The sequence below is a fragment of the Rattus norvegicus genome, chromosome 3 (genome assembly GCF_036323735.1).
Source record: "Rattus norvegicus strain BN/NHsdMcwi chromosome 3, GRCr8, whole genome shotgun sequence".
NCBI classification, from domain to species: Eukaryota; Metazoa; Chordata; class Mammalia; order Rodentia; family Muridae; genus Rattus; species Rattus norvegicus.
Window position 1 is genome coordinate 92,294,927 of NC_086021.1, and position 25,246 is coordinate 92,320,172.

Here is a 25,246-nt window from a genome sequence, read left to right on the forward strand (position 1 = left end):
ATGTAATCACATTCCTCTAAATATGTTATACTACAAAACATCAAGTTAGATCTGCACGCATAATATATTAATAATATTTTATTCAAAAAATGAATTCATAGTAAATACCAATAATAAAAGTTAACTGTATATGATTGAAATATGAGCCATACTCAAAATTGCAAATAAAATATAAAAATGTTATAAATATTTAGTAGCTGTTATTACTAAGCGCAAATATAAACTAATAAGAATAACAAAATATTGAGTGCAGACAGTATAGTACCTGGAGAAAAAACAATATTTCCTGAACTGTTAACATATTAGTTTGCTACTCTTTAAAAAATTAAAATAAAGATATATGTCTTCAATATTTGAATAAACTGGTTTGTAAAAATAAACATACTTGAATATATATGATAGTCAGTTTAGTTTCAAATTAATAAAATATATTTAAGTAAAGGTATATACAAATGTATAATTCATATTTATATAATTATAAGAGATAAAAAATAGATAAATGCTTAGAGAATGGAATTCAATTTTTATTAATCCTCCTTTTTAAACTTTTATTTTTATTTTTATTTAGTGTGTGACAGTGTCAGGTCACCTAGAATGTGAGTCACAGTTTTGAGTGGCCGTATGATGTGCTATGAATTAAACTTGTGTCCTTTGGAAAAGTAGATAATGCTCTTAACCACTGAATAATCTCTCCAGCCCTGGAACTACATTTTTAAAACTGAAGTTTAAATAATAGAAAGATACATTAAACAAATTATATGACATATTCATATAAGTATACAAACTAAATACATTTATTACTGTATATAATGTGCAAAAAACATGAATTCATTGTTAGTATCAGGCCTTAGATAATTTAGTTTTTATAATACACTTAAATCTCTGTCAATTTTTTTAATTCACAAAGTTATTTTGATCACTTTACAAATGCAAATTAACAAGATAAAGACAGTGCAGCAGCATACAGAAAAAACACTACTTGCTGTATCCCAAATGATCTGTTATAAGTTTAACAGGTACATATAGGAGTTATTGCAGCATTCAGACTTCTAACTTGATGTGTTAATAAGATATGAGCTCTAGTACAATGTAAGGTACCAAGTAAAGTCCTGTCTACACACTGAGAATGCATTCAACTCAGAGCTTGAAACGACAAAGATGGTCAACTATCAGACTTTTAAGTAAGTGAAGAAAGTTGAAAAAGAAAATGGAGGGGAAATGCACTTAGTGCTTTGTCAGACATTTTCAGGTGTACACTGAAACTGTTCAGAAGAGCATAGGAACAGATATTAATAATTATGACAGTTTATTTTATTTAATAACTATTTTCCATATTGTCATCAATATTACAATATACCATTTTCCTATCATTTAGTTTTCTTCACTAATTTAACACAAATTTGAATTTCAGAAATATTGATTTTATTTCGTACAAGTTATTTAATTGGGATTAAACTAACTGGGGTTGGGGATTTAGCTCAGTGGTAGAGCGCTTGCCTAGCAAGCGCTAGGCCCTGGGTTCAGTCCCCAGCTCTGAAAAAAAATAAATAAATAAATAAATAAAATAAAAAATAAAAAAAATTAAAGTAAACTAACTAAAAGTAGTTAAATATTTGTGAATATCCTATAAGCATATTATGCCTAAAGATTTAGCAATATATTTAAATTATAATCAGCAGAGACTTAAATCTATTCGATATGTTATATCAATTTTGTAATCACATTGACAAGGACTTATTTACTTTGTGAAATGAGCAAACTGACATTTATATTTTACCCACTTGCTACAGATAGGACATATAATGAACTACTTTGTATTATAAAAAGGGTGATTTATACATGTTAATGTGACACCATTATGTGTCCCAACACAAATAACTGGCATTTCATAGTACATTAAATTCTATATTATCTTAATAATTACATAGAGTTATGTTTGATATTACTTGCTATTTGTCCTGATGAACACAAATATTTAAAGCAAGAATTTAAGGTGCATGTCTTAATTTCCAATTATGACATAGACTTTTAAAGTCCCATTCTGAAATATGCCCAAACTACATTTTTGTAAGTAAGCTCCACACAAGTAAAAAGGAGAAACAATCTGTCAGTTTTGTGCCAAGAGAGAACCAGAACAAACAATAGAAAAAAGAATTTAAATATTTAGCAACAATATTATTTTAATTTCTGGGTGTACTCTCTCTTCTTCACGACTCTAATGGCAGCACTTTTCACTTCTTTGTTTCTGAGACTATAAATAAGTGGGTTCAGCATGGGGATCACAACAGTATAGAAAACAGAAGCCACTTGATCCTTTCCCAAGGAGTAGGACTTACTTGGCTTTAAATAAGTAAAGATCATTGTACCATTAAAAACAGTGACCCCTAGGAGATGTGAGGCACAAGTGGAGAATGCTTTGTGCTTACCTGAAGAAGAATTTATCTTCAAAATTGTAGAGAGAACGGACACATAGGATGAGGATATTATGATGAGAGACAGCAATAAAGTAGCACCAGCTAAATAGAATATAGTAGCTTCTGCACCATAGGTATCACTGCAGGACAGAGCTAAAATGGGGAATGTGTCACAAAAGAAATGATGAATTACCTTGGAATTGCAAAAATCCAGTGTGCTTAAGCAAAATACAGTGACAGAGGAATCCAAAGCTCCAATCATGTAGGATACAGTGATGAGAGAATGGGAGAGCCTTGGGGACATAATAGCTGGGTAGTGTAGAGGGTTGCAGATAGCTACATAGCGGTCATAAGCCATTGAGGAGAGTATAAAACATTCAGTAGCTACCAAGAGGGCAAAGAAAAACAATTGGGTAAAGCATCCCATGAAGGAAATATTCTTTATGGAGGTCAACAGGTTCTGCAAGGTTTTAGGTGTGATGATAGTTGAGTAACAGAGATCAATGCAAGACAAGTGGGTGAGGAAAAAGTACATTGGAGTGTGAAGTTGAATATCTAGACGAATGATCAGTATCATGCCTATGTTCCCCAGGACAGTGAGCACATATATCAGGAGAAACATCACAGAGAGGACCAGCTGGACCTCCTTGGAACCTGTCAGTCCCATAAGGATGAATTCAGTTTCAGTTGTATGATTCCAGGCATTCATAGTGAACAGTCCTAAAATAAGGAGTTAAAAACAATATTTAGCCTGAATTTCAGAAAAGTATTTATCTATATGTGTTTATATGTCTTGTTTAATTGTTTTATATCTTAAACTTCATATTATTTTATAGTATGCAGTTGTAAGAAACTTACTTGACCAAATAGATGAATTTATAGAGCATCACTTGGGTTTGATTCATTAGCATACTTTATAATGTTAGTGAATTTTGTAGCATCCTGAATAAATTCCTTAAGACTCTAGGAAATATTATACTGTATAGATAATATACTGTATATTTCATTCAGATTAGGCAAATAGCACAAAAAGAACAAAGCAGTTAAGAATAATTAACACAATTGAGCCTCTAAGTACCTAATAAGATTTTGACCCTAGAGTCTATTTATAATTCTGTAATTTTTGATTTTTATTAATTGAGCAAACTTAATTGAAATATTTGACATATTGCAAAAAAACATTGAAAATAAACAATTTACCTTCAATTACTTATTCTTTAATTTCAATAGACTATGATTACAAATAAATGTTTCACTTTTTAAGAATATAATAGGCTTTTCTATGATACATAATTGAAGTGTGATGAGATTTTTTTACTTCCTGAAAATTGAAAATCAATGTCTTCTAAAACTATAATCTCAAATTATGACGATTTATTTTATAATCTCTTTCCATCCATCGCAGTAGGAAAACTTCTGAATTACTTGTAAAATTATCAAATGACATAGGTTCACAGATATATTTTAATAGAACCTATATTTCCCTCCAAATTTTAAGAATACTTACTGTGAGCCAAAGTTCAGAATTAGCAAACAAAAATCACTTTTAAGAATTTATGCTTAAAATGTTTCAACTGCTAATTTTTCTAAAAAAATATAAGAAATCCACTTAACATATGAAAATATCTGTTACTGCAGCATTTTTTCTTTACACATTTATTATTGCATGTTGGTGAATTCATTATTTTTACTTGGAAAGTGAATTTAATCACCAAACAAATTTTACTCAGGTTTCAGTCAAATGACATTTTGGCTCCAAAGATTCCTAAAATTATTGTGGCATAAACAAGCCAGTTTATGCCTTCCCTTCATGATTTATTATTCAAAGGTTCCTCATATAAGGACATTGAGAATCACTCAATATGATGTCATCTGAAGGAGCCAATTTCCAAGCACAATTACTTGGCATACTTTCAGAAACAAAGTTCAAGATCAAATTAAGCCAGGAAAAGAACAGTTTTTTTTTCTGGTTTACCAAATTCAAAATATGTGAACGTATTTATATGTACTATGTGTATTAAATTGACTGAATTGCTGAATAAGCTCATGATTCATAATTTACATATTTCAGTGATCTAATAGTTATATTTTATCTCCTATAGAAAGAAAGAAAATTTTCTGTGATACATTTGCTATTTTATCAATAATGCTATAGTTTTCTTACAGTTTGTCAGAATTGATAAGGCATAGAAATTTTCAAAATGCCTATGCATTATTGAACATTGTGGTGTTATTGCAGTAACCCAAAACTGAACAGACATTTATGTTTAAACACTAATTCACATTATTATCTTGTCATTTTTTAATTAGATATATTTCTTTACTCACATTTCAAATGTTATTCCCTTTCCCAGTTTTCTGTCTATAAGTTTCCCCTCCCCTCCCCCTCCCCCTCCCCCATATGGGTATTCCCCTCATTCAACCCCCTTACTGACCCCCATATTCCCCTGCAATGGGGGTAAAACCTTGGCAAGACCAAGGGCTTCCCCTTCCACTGGTGCTCCAAAAAGTCTATTCTCTACTACATATGCAGTTGGAGCCCAGGGTCAGTCTATGTATATAATCTTTAGGTAGTGGTTTAGTCCCTGGAAGCTCTGGTTCGTTGGCATTGTTGTTCTTATGGGGTTGCAAACTCTTTTAACTCTTTCAATCCTTCTTCTAATTTACCCCAAGGGGTCCTGTTCTAAGTTCAGCGGTTTGGTGCAAGCATTGACCTCTGTATTGTTCATGCTCTGGATGTGTCTCTCAGGAGAGCTCTATATCCGATCCCTTTCAGCAGTCCTTTTTTAGTTTCATCAATCTTATTTAGTTTTGGTGACTGTATATATATATATATATATATATATATATATATATATATATATATATATATATGGGTCACATGAGGGGAAGGCACTGAATGGCCATTCCTTCGGTTGCTTCTCTAAACTTTGCTTCCATGCCCCCTCATATGGATATTTCCCCCTTTTAAGAAGGAGTAGGAGCATCCGCATTTTGGTCATCTTTCTTAAGCTACCTGTGGTCTGTGGATTATATCTTGGGTAGTTCCAGTTATGGGGCTAATATTCACTTATCAGTGAGTACATAGCAAATGTGTTTTTCTGTGATTGGGTCACCTCACTCAGGATGATATTTTCTTGTTCATTCCATTTCACTTGCCATGTTTTAAAGTTAGAATTTACAGCTTTATTCTCTCTCTCTCTCTCTCTCTCTCTCTCTCTCTCTCTCTCTCTCTGTCACTAATATAGTTCATCTTATTCCCTCTCCTTTTTCTCTCTGACTTTATCCTATCCTTAATCTTTCTACTGTTTTATTGTTCTTTTATTTTATTTAGTTTACATTTAATTTTATTAGTACATATTTATTGTATATAATGAGATATTTTCACACATGTGTATAAAGTATTTTGATCCTGTTAGCACATATTTTTATGTCTTAGTAGACATTCTGCTCCTTTATCATAATTACCTTGAAACTTATTTTTTATATTTATTTATTTGAATATTTTATGTATTTATGTTTCAAATGTTACCCTTTTTTCCCCTGTCCTACCTTGTTTCCCTGGCTTTTATGAAGATGCTTCCAGTCACCCACTCCCACCTCAACACTCTGGCATTCTCCTACACTGGAGAAAGGAGCCTTCATAGGACCAAGGGCTTCTCCTCCTATTGATGCCAGACATTGCCAACTTCTGCTACATATGCTGCTAGAGCCATGGGTGCCCCCATGTGTACTCTTTGGTTGGTGGTTTAGTCCCTGGGAGCTCTGTTGGGTCTGGTTATTCTTCCTATGGGGTGGCAAACCTCTTCTGCTCCTTCAGTCCTTTCCCTAACTCCTCCATTGGAGCAATTAAAGACTGGGCTCACCACCAAAAATAGAATCCAAATTATATCCATTCTACATTCTACATCCGATAAAAAGTGATATTTTATGTTGTAGTCACATACATTATGACTTTTTATGTGATTTTTACCCATTCCAACAGTTTTGGTCCATCTAGTATCTAATTAGCAGGGTGCAACATGTACCAGATTTACTTTACTCTCTAATCTATAGCTAGACACTGAAATTAGTTTCATGGCATTATTATTTGGTTAGCACATATGTGTAACACTCTCTCTAAAGTATAATGTTTGTGGTCTTTTTGTTTGTTTACAGTAGTAAAGTTGATAATGGGGTAACTGTCTTTATTTTTATAAGGAAACTAAATATCACCACCTACCATCTCTGAACTAATTGACATTCCATCCTGTTGTTCCTTAGGTTCCCTATTTTTCCCATTCAGCAGCATGTTGTTTAATTTTTTGATAACAGCCAATATGACCAAGAAAGAATGATTCATAATATAGATTTAATTTGGATTTCCTACATATCTGGATGTGTTATTCATTTGAAGTAAAGCTACTTATTTATCTATGTGTAGAATTAATACCTACCAAAAGAAAGCAAAATGTGTTAGATTTACCAAGATTTTCAGGAAAAAATTGTCATTTTTGTTCCCAAAATGACCTATATATAGTTCTACATTATATAGGATTAAGTTTTATAAATTATTGATATACAACTTTATTAAATTGTACAGTAAATATGGTTAGTTTTGCTTTTGAGGCTTGGTCAGAGAAAATTCTTTTACAGTTAATGGTGAGACTCCTATCTGGTAGAATTACCACGAGTAAGTGACTGTTGAGTGATCAGCCCCAGACTAGACATCTATAATAACAACCTTTAGGTCTAAGAAAACACTCCAAAAACTTGGCAGAAAGAATGTAAGAGATTGAAATAAGGAATAATGGCATAAGAAGTTGTCTGTTCAATATGATCTGGCTATAAAAGTCCTATAATCAGAGCATATACAGAAAGATTACATGATTAAGTATAAGAAATTCAGGATCAAAGATGGGCCAAAAATGTAAATATGTATATTATTACCAAATTTTAAATTCTTATTTATAATCACAAATATAAAATTAGGAATACCAGGGCTGGAGAGGTGCTCAGTGGTTAAGAACAATATTGTCTCTAAGGGCACAATTTCAAATCCAAGAGACCATGTGGCAGATGGCAACCATGTGTAACTTGTAGTTATGGAGTTTTGGTTTCTTCTAAACACACAGAAATATTTTAAGAATATGTTTTTGTTTTAATGTCTTGTGGGGGAACATGTGGCTGCTTTGGAATAGCTGACTCTGATTTGCCTTGTACTCCAAGAGAGGCATGGTTTTGCCAGCTGCAGATAGCTTCTGCCATTGTGTGACATTTGGGTATTTTTTGGAGTGTTTTTAAATTCTAGACCCCAAATATTGTTGTTTGTTGTTTGGAGGGTCATGGTGTGATAACATTTGCAATAAAGAAGAAAGAAGGGAAAAGAAATTAGATTCAGGAATCTCTACCTCTCTACCCTCTATCCTTTCTCTTCTATCCATGTTAAGATGTGAAACAGGGGAGAGAAAAGGGGAAAGGGTAGGAAAAGGAAGAATCTTTATATTAGCAACATTCTGGTAACTCACCTTAAAAGGAATGTTTTGTTTTCCCCTATAAGGTGTTTAAGAAGTATGCTCCTAAAGTCAGCATCACATCACAACAAATGACAGTGTGCTTGCCAGCATGTGTAGCATGGCATCAAAGAAACATTTGGAGTAGTTCACAAAACCAGATTATCCAAGACCTCTTGTCCTACTCCTGCTGCTTCCAATCCTGTGAAGTTCCTCTTCCTTGAAAATAGATAGGCTTCCTCTCTCTGAAGTCTGAAAGGTCTAAAACTGGTACCCACACCAGATTACTTCATCTTCTGGAATTTCAGTGAAGTATTTTTTTCTTTCTTAATAGCTCAGTCAAACTTGAGAATAATTACCTTTTCAGTTAATTATCGTTGTTTTCATGGGTTATTTTATTTATTTTAATTGTAAATGCTATCTCCCTTCCTGGTTTCCCCTTAGCAAATCCCCTTCCTCATGCCCATCCATCTACTTCCCTTATTCTAAAAGCCCAACCAAACACCTAATCAAACAAAAAAATCAAAAAACAACCAGTTTGAAGTAGAAAGTGATACAGATGGCATTAATGATTAATCATGTCTCTAGACCCTGTCATCAAATACTGTTGGGTATAAAGCAAATATGGAGAAAAAAGGGTTTTGAGTACAGGGGTAAAAACTGAAGAATCAAGCAGCCTACAAGAACTCTACTTTCTATGACACTCCCACTTTGGGCGCAAGAATAGAACATATCACATATTCACCAGCAGAAGTCAATTCTGCTGTGGTGGTGGTAGCTGATCTAGAATTCACATACATTTGACAGCAATTAAAAGTACAAATCTATGTAAATTGATAGAATTTGTAGGCTAAATAAATAAAGTAAGTGAAATCCAGAAACCCAAAACAAAACAAACAAAACAAACAAACAAACAAAAAAACCAAAAAGACCAAGCAATAAGCATCTTGGGGATATACCCAAAAGTTGTCCCACCATGCCATAGAGGCACATATTCCACTATGTTCATATCAGCCTTATTTGTGATATCCAGAAGCTGGCAACAACTGAGATGTTCCATGAAAGAACAAAGAATAAAGAAAATTTGGTTCATTTACACACAATGGAACACTTCTCACCTACCAGGAACGAGGGCATCCTGAGTTTTGCAGGCAAATGGATGAAAAGAGAACGTATCATCCTGAGTGAGGTAACTCAGGCCCAAAAGGACATGGACAGTATGTTCTCACTAATAAGTGGATATTAGTCACACACACACACACACACACACACACACACACACACACACACACACCACAAATGAAGAATACCTAAGACAAAGTCCACAGAACTCAAAATATTCAACAAGATTAGGGCCTGAGTAAGGATGCCTCAGTCCCACTTGGGAGGGAGAAGAAAGCATCCACAATCAGGAAGGTAATGAGGGACAAGGGAGGTAAACGCGATCAGGGAATAGGGTAGGGGGAGAGGGGAACATGATCCTGTAGTGGGTGGGGAGAAATGACTGAAGCCCTTAGGGCTAGCAGAAAGATTGGGAAAATGTGACCTTGAGAGGATGCAGGTTGCAAGGATGCTCTAGAATGCACCAGAGAGCTGAGAAGTGAAAGATCCTCAGTACTCAAAGGAGAGAAACCTAGACAAAATGCACTACAGTGGGTAGAGAGAACTTATTGAATCCACCACCAGCAGAAAGACAGGGCATCAAGTGAGGGATGGTTGCTATCCCTCAGTCAAAGCTCTGACCCATAATCCTTCACATCTAAAAGAAATGCAACAATGGAAATTGGGAGAAGCCTGAGGAAAACAAGATCAAACAACAGTCCCAAAGTGGGAACTAGGTCAAGGGGATGCCCCAAGACCTGACACTATTACTGATTCTATGGAGTGCTCACAAAAAGGGACCTATCAGGACTGCCCTCCAAAAGACCCAACAAGCAACTGAAAGAGTCAGATGAAGATATGTGCACCCAACCAATGAACAGAAGTGCTAACCCCACTGGTTGAATTAGAGAAAAGCTGGAGGAACCTGAGGAGAAGGGCAGCTCTGTAGGAGAACCAGCATTCTCAATTAACTTGGACACCTGAGATCTCTCAGACAATGGATAACCAACCAGTCAACATACACCAGCTGAAATGAGGTTTCTAACACATACACAGAAGAGTACTACTGTGTCTCGGTTCAGTCAGAAAAGTTGCACCTAAACCTCAAGCAACTGGAGGACCCAGGAAGTTTAGAGGCTGATGGGGTGGGTAGGGTGGTAACATCCTTGTGGAGATTGCAGTTGGGGGACAGAGGATGTATGTGATGTGGAACATTTGGGTGGTGGACCAGGAGGGGAATAATATCTGGAATCTATACATAAATAAATAAATTAATTAAAGCCATAACTACATAAACACACACACATACTCACATATATATATATATATATATATATATATATATATATATATGTTAGAAAAAATTCCCTTTCAATTTGTATCCATTTGAACCACCTTTTGTTGACGGAGAATGGGTGACTTGTGTATGATTCCTTGGGATTGCTTCAAGTTTCTGTTCATTATTGGCTTGGTGTATACTGCTTTCATTGTGTTTGAGTATGGGCATTAAATTACTTATATTTCCAAAAATTTTTTCATGAGGAGGTGTTGTACTTTGTCCACAGATTTTCCAGCATCTAATGAGATTATCATGTGTTTCTTTCTTTGAGTTTGTTTATATAGTGGATTATGATGCTTAATGATTGAAGCATCCCGCCATCCCTGGGATGAAGCCTACTTAATTATTGGGGATTTTATTTATGATGTGTTTTTTAATTTGGTTTGCAAGAATTTTGTTGAGTGTTTGCACAGTGATATTCATAAGGGAAATTGCTCTGAACTTCTCTTTCTTTGTTGGATCTCTGTGTGGTTTAGGTATTAGCATTAATGCAGTTTCACAGAACAAATTGACCAGTGTTCCTTCTGTTTCTATTGTGTGGAAAAGTTTGAGAACTATTGCTATTAGGTCTTCTTTGAAGGTTTGGTAGAATTCTGCACTCAACCTTTCTGCCCTGTTTTTGTCTTGTTTTAGTTTTTGTTTTTGTGTTTGTTTTTTGTTTTGATTTATTTTGTTTTTGTCTTGTTTTTTGTTTTGTTTTGTTTTTGTTTTTTGTATTGTGCTTTGTTTTTTGTTTTGTTTGGTTTTTGGTTTTTTTTTTGGGCGGGGTGGGGACATTGAAAGACTGCATCTATTTCCTCATGGATTGTGGGACGGTTCACATGTTTATTAGATCCTGATTTAGCTTTGGTAGGTTCTGGTTCAACTGGTGGTTTGCATGAAGAAGAATGCAAATTAATCTGTATTTTTCTCCTTATCCTAAGCTCAATTCCAAGTGGATCAAGGACGTCCACATAAAACCAGATACAGGAAGTCCCACACCTGCGGATCCCGGCCCACAGCAGCTCTCTGCTCCCAAACCCCGTGGGAGAGAGACCTCACCGCCTGGTCAGGTGGGCACTCCTGAGGCTGCAGAGCGGAGGAGACCACCAACACTGCCCACCCCTGCCCACATCCCTGGCCCAAGAGGAAACTGTGTAAGGCCTCTTGGTTCCTGTAGGGGAGGGCCCAGGAGCAGCAGGACCCCTGCGCCTGAGACACCGCCAGAACCTGAAGGAAACAGACAGGATAAACAGTTCTCTGCACCCAAATCCCGTGGGAGGGAGAGCTAAACCTACAGAGAGGCAGACACGCCTGGGAAACCAGAATAGACTGCACTCTGCACACATCCAGACGCAAGAGGAAAACACCAAACGCCATCTGGAACCCTGGTGCACGGAGGCTCCCAGAAAGAGAGGCACAGATCTTCCCGATTGCTGCCGCCACGGAGAGGACTTAGGCAGTACCCCACGAGCAAACTTGAGCCTCGGAACTACAGGTAAGACCAACTTTTCCGCTGCGAGAAACCTGCCTGGTGAACTCAGGACACACAGAGGCAAAAATCCTCTAGAACCGGGCACTTCCTGTGTTTACCGGAAGTCCCAAACCCACGGATCCCGGCCCGCAGCAGCTCTCTGCACCCAAACCCCGTGGGAGAGAGACCTCACCGCCTGGTCAGGTGGGCACTCCCGAGGCTGCAGAGCAGAGGAGACCACCAACACTGACCGCCCCTGCCCAAATCACTGGACCAAGAAGAAACTGTATAAGGCCTCTGGGTTCCCATAGGGGAGGGCCCAGGAGCGGCAGGACCCCTGTGCCTGAGACACCCCTGGAACCTGAAGGAAACAGACCGGATAAACAGTTCTCTGCACCCAAATCCTGTAGGAGGGAGAGCTAAACGTTCAGAGAGGCAGACACGCCTGGGAAACCGGAAGAGACTGCACTCTACACACACATCTCGGACACCAAAGGAAAACACCAAACACCATCTGGAACCCTAGTGAACAGGAAGCTACCGGAAAGGGCGGTGCATATCTTCCTGGTTGCTGCCACCACAGAGAGCTCGTGGGCAGCACCCCGCGAGCAAACTTGTGCCTTGGGACCACAGGTAAGACCAACTTTTCTGCTGCAAGTGACCTGCCTGGTGAACTCAAGACACAGGCCCACAGGAACAGCTGAAGACCTGTACAGAGGAAAAACTACACGCCCGAGAGCAGAACACTCTGTCCCCATAACTGGCTGAAAGAAAACGGGAAAACAGGTCTACAGCGCTCCTGACACACAAGCTTATAGGACAGTCTAGCCACTGTCAGAAATAGCAGGACAAAATAACACTAGAGATAATCTGATGGCGAGAGGCAAGCGCAAGAAACCAAGCAACAGAAACCAAGACTACATGGCATCATCGGAGCCCAATTTCCCACCAAAATAAAAATGGAATATCAAAACACACCAGAAAAGCAAGATCTAGTTTCAAAATCATACTTGATCATGATGCTGGAGGACTTCAAGAAAGACGTGAAGAACTCCCTTAGAGAACAAGTAGAAGCCTACAGAGAGGAATCGCAAAAATGCCTGAAAGAATTCCAGGAAAACATAAATAAACAAGTAGAAACCCATAGAGAGGAGAAACAAAAATCCCTGAAAGAATTCCAGGAAAACACAATCAAACAGTTGAAGGAATTAAAAATGGAAATAGAAGCAATCAAGAAAGAACACATGGAAACAACCCTGGATATAGAAAACTAAAAGAAGAGACAAGGAGCTGTAGATACAAGCTTCACCAACAGAATACAAGAGATGGAAGAGAGAATCTCAGGAGCAGAATATTCCATAGAAATCATTGACTCAACTGTCAAGGATAATGTAAAGCAGAAAAAGCTACTGGTCCAAAACATACAGGAAATCCAGGACTCAATGAGAAGATCAAACCTAAGGATAATAGGTATAGAAGAGAGTGAAGACTCCCAGCTCAAAGGACCAGTAAATATCTTCAACAAAATCATAGAAGAAAACTTCCCTAACCTAAAAAAAGAGATACCCATAGGCATACAAGAAGCCTACAGAACTCCAAATAGATTGGACCAGAAAAGAAACACCTCCCGTCACATAATTGTCAAAGCACCAAATGCACAAAATAAAGAAAGAATATTAAAAGCAGTAAGGGAAAAAGGTCAAGTAACATATAAAGGCAGACCTTTCAGAATCACACCAGACTTTTCGCCAGAAACTATGAAGGCCAGAAGATCCTGGACTGATGTCATGCAGACCCTAAGAGAACACAAATGCAGGCCAGGTTACTGTATCCTGCAAAATTCTCAATTAACATAGATGGAGAAACCAAGATATTCCATGACCAAACCAAATTTACACTATATCTTTCTACAAATCCAGCACTACAAAGGATAATAAATGGTAATGCCCAACATAAGGAGGCAAGCTATACCCTAGAAGAAGCAAGAAACTAATCGTCTTGGCAACAAAACAAAGAGAATGAAAGCACACAAACAAAACCTCACATCCAAATATGAATATAACGGGAAGCAATAATCACTTTTCCTTAATATCTCTCAACATCAATGGCCTCAACTCCCCAGTAAAAAGAATTAGATTAACAAACTGGATATGCAACGAGGACACTGCATTATGCTGCCTACAGGAAACACACCTCAGAGACAAAGACAGAAACTACCTCAGAGTGAAAGGCTAGAAAACAACTTTCCAAGCAAATGGTCAGAAGAAGCAAGCTGGAGTAGCCATTCTAATATCAAATAAAATCAATTTTCAACTAAAAGTCATCAAAAAAGATAAGGAATGACACTTCATATTCATCAAAGGAAAAATCCACCAAGATGAACTCTCAATCCTAAATATCTATGCCCCAAATACAAGGGCACCTTCATATGTAAAAGAAACCTTACTAATGCTCAAAACACACATTGCACCTCACACAATAATAGTGGGAGATTTCAACACCCCACTCTCATCAATGGACAGATCATGGAAACAGAAATTAAACAGAGATGTAGACAGACTAAGAGAAGTCATGAGCCAAATGGACTTAACGGATATTCATAGAACATTCTATCATAAAGCAAAAGGATATACCTTCTTCTCAGCTCCTCATGGTACTTTCTCCAAAATTGACCATATAATTGGTCAAAAAACGGGCCTCAACAGGTACAGAAAGATAGAAATAATGCCATGTGTGCTATCGGACCACCACGGCCTAAAACTGGTCTTCAATAACAATAAGGGAAGAATGCCTACATATACGTGAAAATTGAACAATGCTCTACTCAATGATAACCTGGTCAAGGAAGAAAAAAGAAAGAAATTAAAAACTTTTTAGAATTTAATGAAAATGAAGGTACAACATACCCAAACGTATGGGACACAATGAAAGCTGTGCTAAGAGGAAAACTCATAGCGCTGAGTGCCTGCAGAAAGAAACAGGAAAGAGCATATGTCAGCAGCTTGACAGCACACCTAAAAGCTCTAGAACAAAAAGAAGCAAATACACCCAGGAGGAGTAGAAGGCAGGAAATAATCAAACTCAGAGCTGAAATCAACCAAGTAGAAACAAAAAGGACCATAGAAAGAATCAACAGAACCAAATGTTGGTTCTTTGAGAAAATCAACAAGATAAATAAACCCTTAGCCAGACTAACAAGAGGACACAGAGAGTGCGTCCAAATTAACAAAATCAGAAATGAAAAGGGAGACATAACTACAGATTCAGAGGAAATTCAAAAAATCATCAGATCTTACTATAAAAACCTATATTCAACAAAACTTGAAAATCTTCAGGAAATGGACAATTTCCTAGAGAGATAACAGGTATCGAAGTTAAATCAGGAACAGATAAACCAGTTAAACAACCCCATTACTCCTAAGGAAATGGAAGCGGTCATTAAAGGTCTCCCAACCAAAAAGAGCCCAGGTCAAGACGGGTTTAGTGCAGAATTCTATCAAACCTTCATAGAAGACCTCATACCAATATTATCCAAACTATTCCACAAAATTGAAACAGATTGATCACTACAGAATACCTTCTACGAAGCCACAATTACCCTTATACTTAAACCACACAAAGACACCACAAAGAAAGAGAACTTCAGACCAATTTCCCTTATGAATATCGATGCAAAAATACTCAATATAATTCTGGCAAACCGAATTCAAGAGCACATCAAAACAATCATCCACCATGATCAAGTAGGCTTCATCCCAGGCATGCAGGGATGGTTTAATATATGGAAAACCATCAACGTGATCCATTATATAAACAAACTGAAAGAACAGAACCACATGATCATTTCATTAGATGCTGAGAAAGCATTTGACAAAATTCAACACCCCTTCATGATAAAAGTCCTGGAAAGAATAGGAATTCAAGGCCCATACCTAAACATAGTAAAAGCCATATACAGCAAACCAGTTGCTAACATTAAACTAAATGGAGAGAAACTTGAAGCAATCCCACTAAAATCAGGGACTAGACAAGGCTGCCCACTCTCTCCCTACTTATTCAATATAGTTCTTGAAGTTCTAGCCAGAGCAATCAGACAACAAAAGGAGATCAAGGGGATACAGATCGGAAAAGAAGAGGTCAAAATATCACTATTTGCAGATGATATGATAGTATATTTAAGTGATCCCAAAAGTTCCACCAGAGAAATACTAAAGCTGATAAACAACTTCAGCAAAGTGGCTGGGTATAAAATTAACTCAAATAAATCAGTTGCCTTCCTCTATACAAAAGAGAAACAAGCCGAGAAAGAAATTAGGGAAACGACACCCTTCATAATAGACCCAAATAATATAAAGTACCTCGGTGTGACTTTAACCAAGCAAGTAAAAGATCTGTACAATAAGTACTTCAAGACACTGAGGAAAGAAATTGAAGAAGACCTCAGAAGATGGAAAGATCTCCCATGCTCATGGATTGGCAGGATTAATATAGTAAAAATGGCCATTTTACCAAAAGCAATCTACAGATTCAATGCAATCCCCATCAAAATACCAATCCAATTCTTCATAGAGTTAGACAGAACAATTTGCAAATTCATCTAGAATAACAAAAAACCCAGGATAGCTAATGCTATCCTCAACAATAAAAGGACTTCAGGGGGAATCACTATCCCTGAACTCAAGCAGTATTACAGAGCAATAGTGATAAAAACTGCATGGTATTGGTACAGAGACAGACAGATAGACCAATGGAATAGAATCGAAGACCCAGAAATGAACCCACACACCTATGGTCACTTGATTTTTGACAAAGGAGCCAGAACCATCCAATGGAAAAAAGACAGCATTTTCAGGAAGTGGTGCTGGTTCAACTGGAGGTCAGCATGTAGAAGAATGCAGATCGATCCATACTTATCACCCTGTACAAAGCTTAAGTCCAAGTGGATCACGGACCTCCACATCAAACCAGACACACTCAAACTAATAGAAGAAAAACTAGGGCAGCATCTGGAACACATGGGCACTGGAAAAAATTTCCTGAAGAAAACACCAATGGCTTACGCTCTAAGATCAAGAATCGACAAATGGGATCTCATAAAACTGCAAAGCTTCTGTAAGGCAAAGGACACTGTGGTTAGGACAAAATGGCAACCAACAGATTGGGAAAAGATCTTTACCAATCCTACAACAGATAGAGGCCTTATATCCAAAATATACAAAGAAACAAGAAGTTAGACCGCAGGGAAACAAATAACCCTATTAAAAAATGGGGTTCAGAGCTAAACAAAGAATTCACAGCTGAGGAATGCCAAATGGCTGAGAAACACCTAAAGAAATGTTCAACATCTTTAGTCATAAGGAAAATTCAAATCAAAACAACCCTGAGATTTCACCTCACACCAGTGAGAATGGCTAAGATCAAAAACTCAGGTGACAGCAGATGCTGGCGAGGATGTGGAGAAAGAGGAACACTCCTCCATTGTTGGTGGGATTGCAGACCGGTAAAACCATTCTGGAAATCAGTCTGGAGGTTCCTCAGAAAATTTGACATTGAACTGCCTGAGGATCCAGCTTTACCTCTCTTGGGCATATACCCAAAAGATGCCTCAACATATAAAATTGACACGTGCTCCACTCTGTTCATCGCAGCCTTATTTATAATAGCCAGAAGCTGGAAAGAACCCAGATGCCCTTCAACAGAGGAATGGATACAGAAAATGTGGTACATCTACACAATGGAATATTACTCAGCTATCAAAAACAACGACTTTATGAAATTCGTAGGCAAAAGGTTGGAATTCGAAAATATCATCCTGAGCGAGCTAACGCAATCACAGAAAGACATACATGGTATGCACTCATTGATAAGTGGCTTTTTGCCCAAATGCTTGAATTACCCTAGATCCCTAGAACAAACGAAACTCAAGACGGATGATCAAAATGTGAATGCTTCACTCCTTCTTTAAATGAGGAAAAAGAATACCCTTGGCAGGGAAGGGGGAGGCAAAGATTAAAACAGAGACTGAAGGAACACCCATTCAGAGCCTGCAACACATGTGGCCCATACATATACAGCCACCCAATTAGACAAGATGGATGAAGCAAAGAAGTGCAGACTGACAGGAGCCGGATGTAGATCGCTCCTGAGAGACACAGCCAGAATACAGCAAATACAGAGGCGAATGCCAGCAGCAAACCACTGAACTGTGAATAGGACCCCCGTTGAGGAATCAGAGAAAGAACTGGAAGAGCTTGAAGGGGCTCGAGACCCCATATGTACAACAATGCCAAGCAACCAGAGCTTCCAGGGACTAAGCCACTACCTAAAGACTATACATGGACTGACCCTGGACTCTGACCTCATAGGTAGCAATGAATATCCTAGTAAGAGTACCAGTGGAAGGGGAAGCCCTGGGTCCTGCTAAGACTGAACCCCCAGTGAACTAGACTGGTGTGGGGAGGGCGGCAATGTGGGGAGGGTGGGGAGGGGAACACCCATAAGGAAGGGGAGGGGGGAGGGGGATGTTTGCCCGGAAACCGGGAAAGGGAATAACACTCGAAATGTATATAAGAAATACTCAAGTTAATAAAAAAAAAGAATTCTTACACTTCTTATTACTAATTTCAAATGTATGAATGCTATACTGAGAAGATTTATGGAACTAATAGTAATTCATCATTTTGTGAGAACTCTGTATACTGTAGATACATATAAACATATGGATAGAAAGAGAATATCTGGAGAACATGGTTTATTATGTTTTTGGAAAATATTGACCTACTGCTATATGAGTTTATTTTGTATGTTAATACCCCCTTGCTACATTCAAATTCATTGTTAAATTCTGGAGTATGTTTTGACTTCATTGGTTTTATTTTCTAAATTAAATCATGTTTAGTTGGATATCTTTTATACAAATACAAAAAAAAAAAAAGAAATGTTCCCTAACCTAAAGAAAGAATTGCCTATGAAAATACAAGAAGCCCACGAAATTCCAAATAGACTGAACCAGAAAAGAAATTTCTCTTTTCACATAATAATCAAAACACCAAATGCACAAAACAAAAGGTAAATATCATATAAAGGCAGTCCTATAAGAATTACACCAGACTTATCACCAAAAAATATTAAAGCTAGAAGATCATGGTCAGATGTCATATTGACCCTAAGAGAAAACAAATGTCAGCCAGGCTACTATTCCCAGCAAAACTTTCAATTACCTTATACGAAGAAATCAAGATATTCCATGACAAAACCAAATGCACACAGTATCTTTCCACAAATCTAGCCTTACAAAAAAAATACATGGAAAACTCTGACATAAGGAAGGAATCTAAACCCTAGAAAATGCAAAAATATAAATAACAGGAAGCAACAATCACTATTCCTTAACAAAAATGGATTCAATGACCCAATAGAAAGACATAGACTAACAGACTCAATATGTAAAGAAGACCAGGATTTTTGCTACATACAGGAAACACATCTTAGAGTAAAAGGCTGGAAAACAACTTTCCAAGCTAGTGTTTCAAAGAAACATGCTGGAGTAACAATTCTAATACTGATTAAAATTGACTTTCAACTAAAAGTTATCAAAAAAAATAAGCAGGGGTTGGGGATTTAACCCACTTGTAGAGCACTTGCCTAGTAAGTGCAAGGTCCTGAAAAAAAAGAAAGAAAAAAAGATAAATAAATAAGCAAGGACACATCACATTCATCAGCGAAAAAAATCAACCAAGATGAATTCTCAATTCTGAATATCTATTCTCCAAATACAAGTGCACCCACATTCATAAAAGAAATATTAGTAAAGCTCAAAGCACACATTGCACCTCATAGAACAATAGTATGAGACTTCAAAACCCCACTTTCAGCAATGGAAAGATCCTGTAAAGAGAAACTAAACAGACACATAGTAAACCTAATAGAAATTATGTACCAAATAGATTTCACATATATGTGTAGAACATTTTATCCTAACACAAAAGAATATACTTTCTTCTTAGACTCTCATCATACCATCTCCAAAATTGACAATATGATTGGTCATAAAACAGGCCTCAACAGATATAAGAAGATAGAAATAATACCATGCATCCTATCATATTACTATGGGTAAAGGTTTGCCTTCAATACCAACAAAAATGACACAAAGCCCACATACACTGAACAGCACTCTACTCAATAATAATTTGGTCAAGAAAAAAAGAAAGAAAAACTTTTTAGAATTTAATGAGAATTAAGGTACAATATGCCCAAACTTATGGGATACAATGAAAACAGTACTAAGGAAAACTCATAGCTCTAAGCACCTCCAAAAAGAACCTGAGAGAGAGAGAGAGCATACACTAGGAGCTTGAGAGCACACCTGCAAGCTCCAGAACAAAAAGAAGGAAATACACCAAAGAGGAGTAGAAGGCAGGAAATTTTCAAAATAAGGGCTGAAATCAACCAAATAGAAACAAATGAACTATACAAAGAATCAACAAATCCAGGAGCTTTTCATTTGACTAAATCACAAGATGGATAAACCCTTAGAAAGACTAACCAGAGGACACAGAGACAGGCAACAAATTAAAATCAGAAATGAAAAGGGAGACATAACAAGAGAAACTGAGTGTATCCAAGAAATCATCAGTTCCTACTACAAAAACCTATACTCAACAAAACTGGAAAATCTGGATAAAATGGACAATTTTCTAGACAGATACCAGGTACCAAAGTTAATTCGGGATCAGATAAAAAAATCTAAACAATCACATAACTCCTAAAGAAATAGAAGCAGTCATTAAAAGTCTCCCAACCAAAAAGAGTCCAGGACCAGATGGGTTTTGTGTTGAATTCTATCACACCTTCATAGAAAACCTGATACCAATACTCTACAAGTTATTCCACAAAATAGAAACAAAACAAAACAAAAACCTACCAATTCCTTCTATGAAGTCACAATTATGCTTATACCTAAAACACACAAAGATCCAACAAAGAAAGAGAACAACAGACAAATTACACTTATGGGCACTCAAGGCAAATTTCCTGAACAGAATAACAAAAGCTTGTGTTCTAAGATCAAGAATCCACAAATGGAACCTCATAAAACTGCAGGGTTCTTTAAGCCAAGGACACTCTCATTAGGACAAAATGGCAACCAACAGATTGGGAAAAGTTCTTTATCAATCCTACATCTGATAGAGGGCTAATGTCCAATATATACATATAAAGAACTCTAAAGGTTAGACTCCAGAGAATCAAATAATCCTATTAAAAAGGGGGGTTACAGAGTTAAGCAAAGAATTCTCAACTGAGGAATATGGAACGGCTCAGAAATACCTAAAAAATTGTTCAACATCCTTAGTCATCAGGGAAATGTAAATCAAAACAACTCTGTGATTCCACCTCACGTCAAGCAAAATGGACAAAAACTCGTGACAGAAAATACTAGCAAGGTTCTGGATAAAGAGGAACACTCCTCTATTGTTGGTTGGAGTGGAAGCTGGTATAACTGCTCTGCAAAGTAGTCTGGCAGTTCTTCAGAAAATTGGACAAAATACTACCTGTACACCCAACTATACCACTCCTGCACATATACCTGAAAGAAGCTCCAACATATAACAAGGACACATGTTCCACTATGTTCATAGCAGCCTTATTTATAATAGCCAGGAAAGAACCCAGATGTCCTTGAACAGAGGAATGGATAAAGAAACTGTGGAAAATTTACACAATGGAATACTACTCAGGTATTAAAAACAATGACTTCATGAAATTCTTAGGCAAGTGGAAGGAACTAAAAAATATCGTACTGTGTGAGGTAACCCAATCACAAAAGTACATACATGGCATGTACTCACTGATAAGTTGATATTAGCCCAAACGCTTCAAATATTCAAGATACAATTCACCAAACACATGAAGCTGAAGAAGTAACACCTAAATTTGACTGCTTCAGAGCTTCTTAGAAGGGGGAACAATAATATGCAAAGGAGCAAATAAAAGAAAAAATATAAAGGTACACACCTTTAAACCCAGGAAATAAGAGGCAGGTGGGATTCTGTGAGTTTAAGGTCAAGAATTATCAATATATCCAGTTCCAGGACAACCTGAGCTACATAAAGAAACCTCGTCTCAAATACAGATAGAAATAAAATCTCTTTAAATTAAAAAATAGAACTTTACATTCAACTCACTAGGAATACATAAATATTTCCTTTCAGTATATATATATATATATATATATATATATATATATATATATATATGTTAACTGAATGCCTACTCCACACGTAGGCAAATATCATTCCACATCTATTCCCTGCTACTATTTTTTAAAATATTAACTGTCTTCCAAAATATGTGATGACTAGCTTGCTTGCTTTTCTTCTTGAATATGAATAATGTCTTCATTAATTTTCCTATTTAATTCCAATTCCTTAAAATTGAATAATTTTTAAATTATACTGTAAAATTCAGTAAATTCAACATTCAATTCAGTAGCGATATTTATGTTGAGAAATTCCCTCCAGTGAATAAAAAAGGTAGATTGGTACAAACATAAATGTTATATTTTCCATCAAAACTTATCAAAAAATAAAGAAGACACTTCATATTCACCAAAGAAAAAATCCACCAGGATGAATTTTCAATCCTGATTATATATGATCAACATGCAAGGCCCCTACATTGATAAAGGAAACATTACTAAAACTCAAATAATACACTGCACCTCACACAATAGTAGTAGGTAATTTCAATACCCCAATCTTAGCAATGGACAGATCATGGAAATAGAAATTAAATACAGACACAGAGAAACTAACAGAAGTTATGAACCAAATGGCTTTAACAGATATCTATGGAATATTTCATCCTAAAACAAAAGAATATACCTTTTTCTCAGCACCTCATGGTATCTTCTCCAAAACCGATGATATAATTGATCACAAAAAAGGCCTCAACAAATACAAGAATGCTGAAATAAACCCATGCATCCTATCAGATCACCATGGGCAACGGCTTGCCTTCAATAACAAAAAAAATGACACAAAGCCCACATTCACATGAAAGCTGAACAACACTCAATTCAATGATAACTTGGTCAAGGTAGAAATGAAGAAAGAAATTAAAAACTTTTTAGAGTTTAATGATAATGAAGTCACAACATACCCAAAATTATGAGATACAAAGAAAGCAGTACTAAAGAGGAAAACACACAGCTGTGAGTGCCTCCAAAATGAAACTGGAGAGAGCATACAATAGCTGCTTGACTCACAGTGACAGGCCACTAAGGATGCTGGCCAGATATCTGGGCTAAACATGCTCCGAGTGATCAACGAGCCTACAGCTGCTGCTCTGGCTCACGGTCTGGACAAATCCGAAGATAAAGTCATTGCTGTGTATGATTTCGATGGAGGAACCTTTGATATTTCTATCCTAGAAATTCAGAAAGGAGTGTTTGAGGTGAAATCCACCAATGGGGACACTTTCTTAGGAGGTGAAGACTTTAACCAAGGTTTATTACGGCACATTGTCAAGGAGTTCAAGAGGGAGACAGGGGTTGATTTGATCAAAGACAGCATGGCACTTCAGAGAGTTCGGGAAGCTGCTGAGAAGGCTAAATGTGAGCTCTCCTCATCTGTACAGACTGACATCAACTTGCCATACCTTACAATGGATGCAATGGATGCTTCTGGACCAAAGCATTTGAATATGAAGTTGACTCGAGCTCAGTTTGAAGGCATTGTCACAGATCTAATCAAGAGAATTATTGCTCCGTGTCAGAAAGCTATGCAGGATGCAGAAGTCAGCAAGAGTGACATAGGAGAAGTGATTCTGAATGGTGGCATGACGAGGATGCCCCAGGTTCATCAGACTGTGCAAGATCTTTGTGGCAGAGCCCTGAGTAAAGCTGTTAATCCTGATGAGGCTGTAGCCATTGGAACTGCCATTCAAGGGGGTGTGTTGGCTGGTGATGTTACAGATGTGCTACTCTTGGATGTCACTCCCCTCTCTCTAGGTATTGAGACACTGGGAGGTGTTTTTACCAAGCTTATTAATAGGAACACCACTTTTCCAACCAAAAAGAGCCAGGTGTTTTCTACTGCTGCTGATGGACAAACTCAAGTAGAGATTAAAGTGTGTCAGGGGAAAGAGAGATGGCCGGAGACAACAAACTTTTAGGCCAGTTCACTTTGATTGGAATTCCCCCAGCCCCTCGTGGAGTGCCTCAGATTGAAGTTCCATTTGACATTGATGCAAATGGGATTGTGCACATTTCTGCCAAAGATAAAGGGACAGGACGAGAGCAACAGATTGTAATCCAGTCTTCTGATGGATTAAGCAAAGATGATATTGAAAATATGGTTTAAAATGCAGAGAAGTATGCTGAAGAAGACCAGAGAAAGAAGGAACGTGTTGAAGCAGTTAATATGGCTGAAGGAATTATTCATGACACAGAAACGAAGCCTGCTGACGAGTGCAACAAGCTAAAGGAAGAGACTTCCAAAATGAGAGAACTCCTTGCTCGAAAGGACAGTGAAACAGGAGAAAACATTAGGCAGGCGGCATCTTCCCTTCAGAAGGCATCATTGAAACTCTTAGAAATGGCATATTAAAAGATGGCATCTGAACGGGAAGGTTCTGGAAGTTCTAGCACTGGGGAACAGAAGGAAGATCAGAAGGAAGAAAAACAGTAAGAGTGGCAGTGCATTGTGGAGCCAGGACAACATACTATGAAGCTTGGGAGTAAAGGAACTTCCTGAACAGAAAAGGGGCAAACTTCAGTCTTTTTAATGTATCTTTGCAGTATTCTATATATAATTTCCCTAATATATAAATCCAGTGACAATAGCTATAACTCATTTAATGGTAATAAAGTCAGCAATAGCAGTTCACTGTTATGTAACTAGCCTGCTGTTTTCAGCTGCACGTAAAGGGGTGGGATGGGGCTGTGTACCAATCATTATTAGGTAAATCTGGTTTGTGCTGAAGTAGCTACATTTTCAAGATGGAAGCCCATTTCACATGCAGTAGAGGTAAGCTATCATGGACCTTGAATTGAGATCATATGCAGATGCTTGTTGACCAAGAGCACTGCTATAAGTGACCTGTGTGTACATTTGCTCCATCAACTGATGCTATGCAAGACTAAACACTCTGTGCCATGTTCTATAGGTGCAGAAGATAGGTCAATGGATAACAGCTGTGTTAGCCATAACTTAAAGTGTTCTATCGAGAATTATACAAGCCTCTCATGGGCCTAAGGCATACTTCTCCAGCTACCCTCTTGGGTGGCCAATGTCTGACATCTATATTCTTGATGATTGTTCCTTTTTCATCCATTCTGGATCATTTTTTTAAATAAAATTCTGAAAGCCTCTTGATCTCCTTTGAGAATGGTAGTAGCTCAAGGACTATGACTGTACCATCAGGTTTGTAAATAGAGGTAAAA

General features: G+C 37.2%; 1 protein-coding gene and 1 pseudogene across 1 annotated transcript; one reads left to right on the forward strand and one right to left on the reverse strand.

Annotated features, from left to right (window-relative positions):
* Positions 1-2,175: 2,175 nt before the first annotated feature.
* Positions 2,176-3,123, reverse strand: Or8h7b (olfactory receptor family 8 subfamily H member 7B). Its single transcript, NM_001000562.1, has one exon. The coding sequence runs from the start codon at positions 3,121-3,123 to the stop codon at positions 2,176-2,178; it is 948 nt and encodes a 315-aa protein (NP_001000562.1).
* Positions 3,124-22,067: 18,944 nt separating this feature from the next.
* On the forward strand, positions 22,068-24,927 carry Hspa9-ps1 (heat shock protein family A (Hsp70) member 9, pseudogene 1; annotated as a pseudogene).
* Positions 24,928-25,246: the final 319 nt, after the last annotated feature.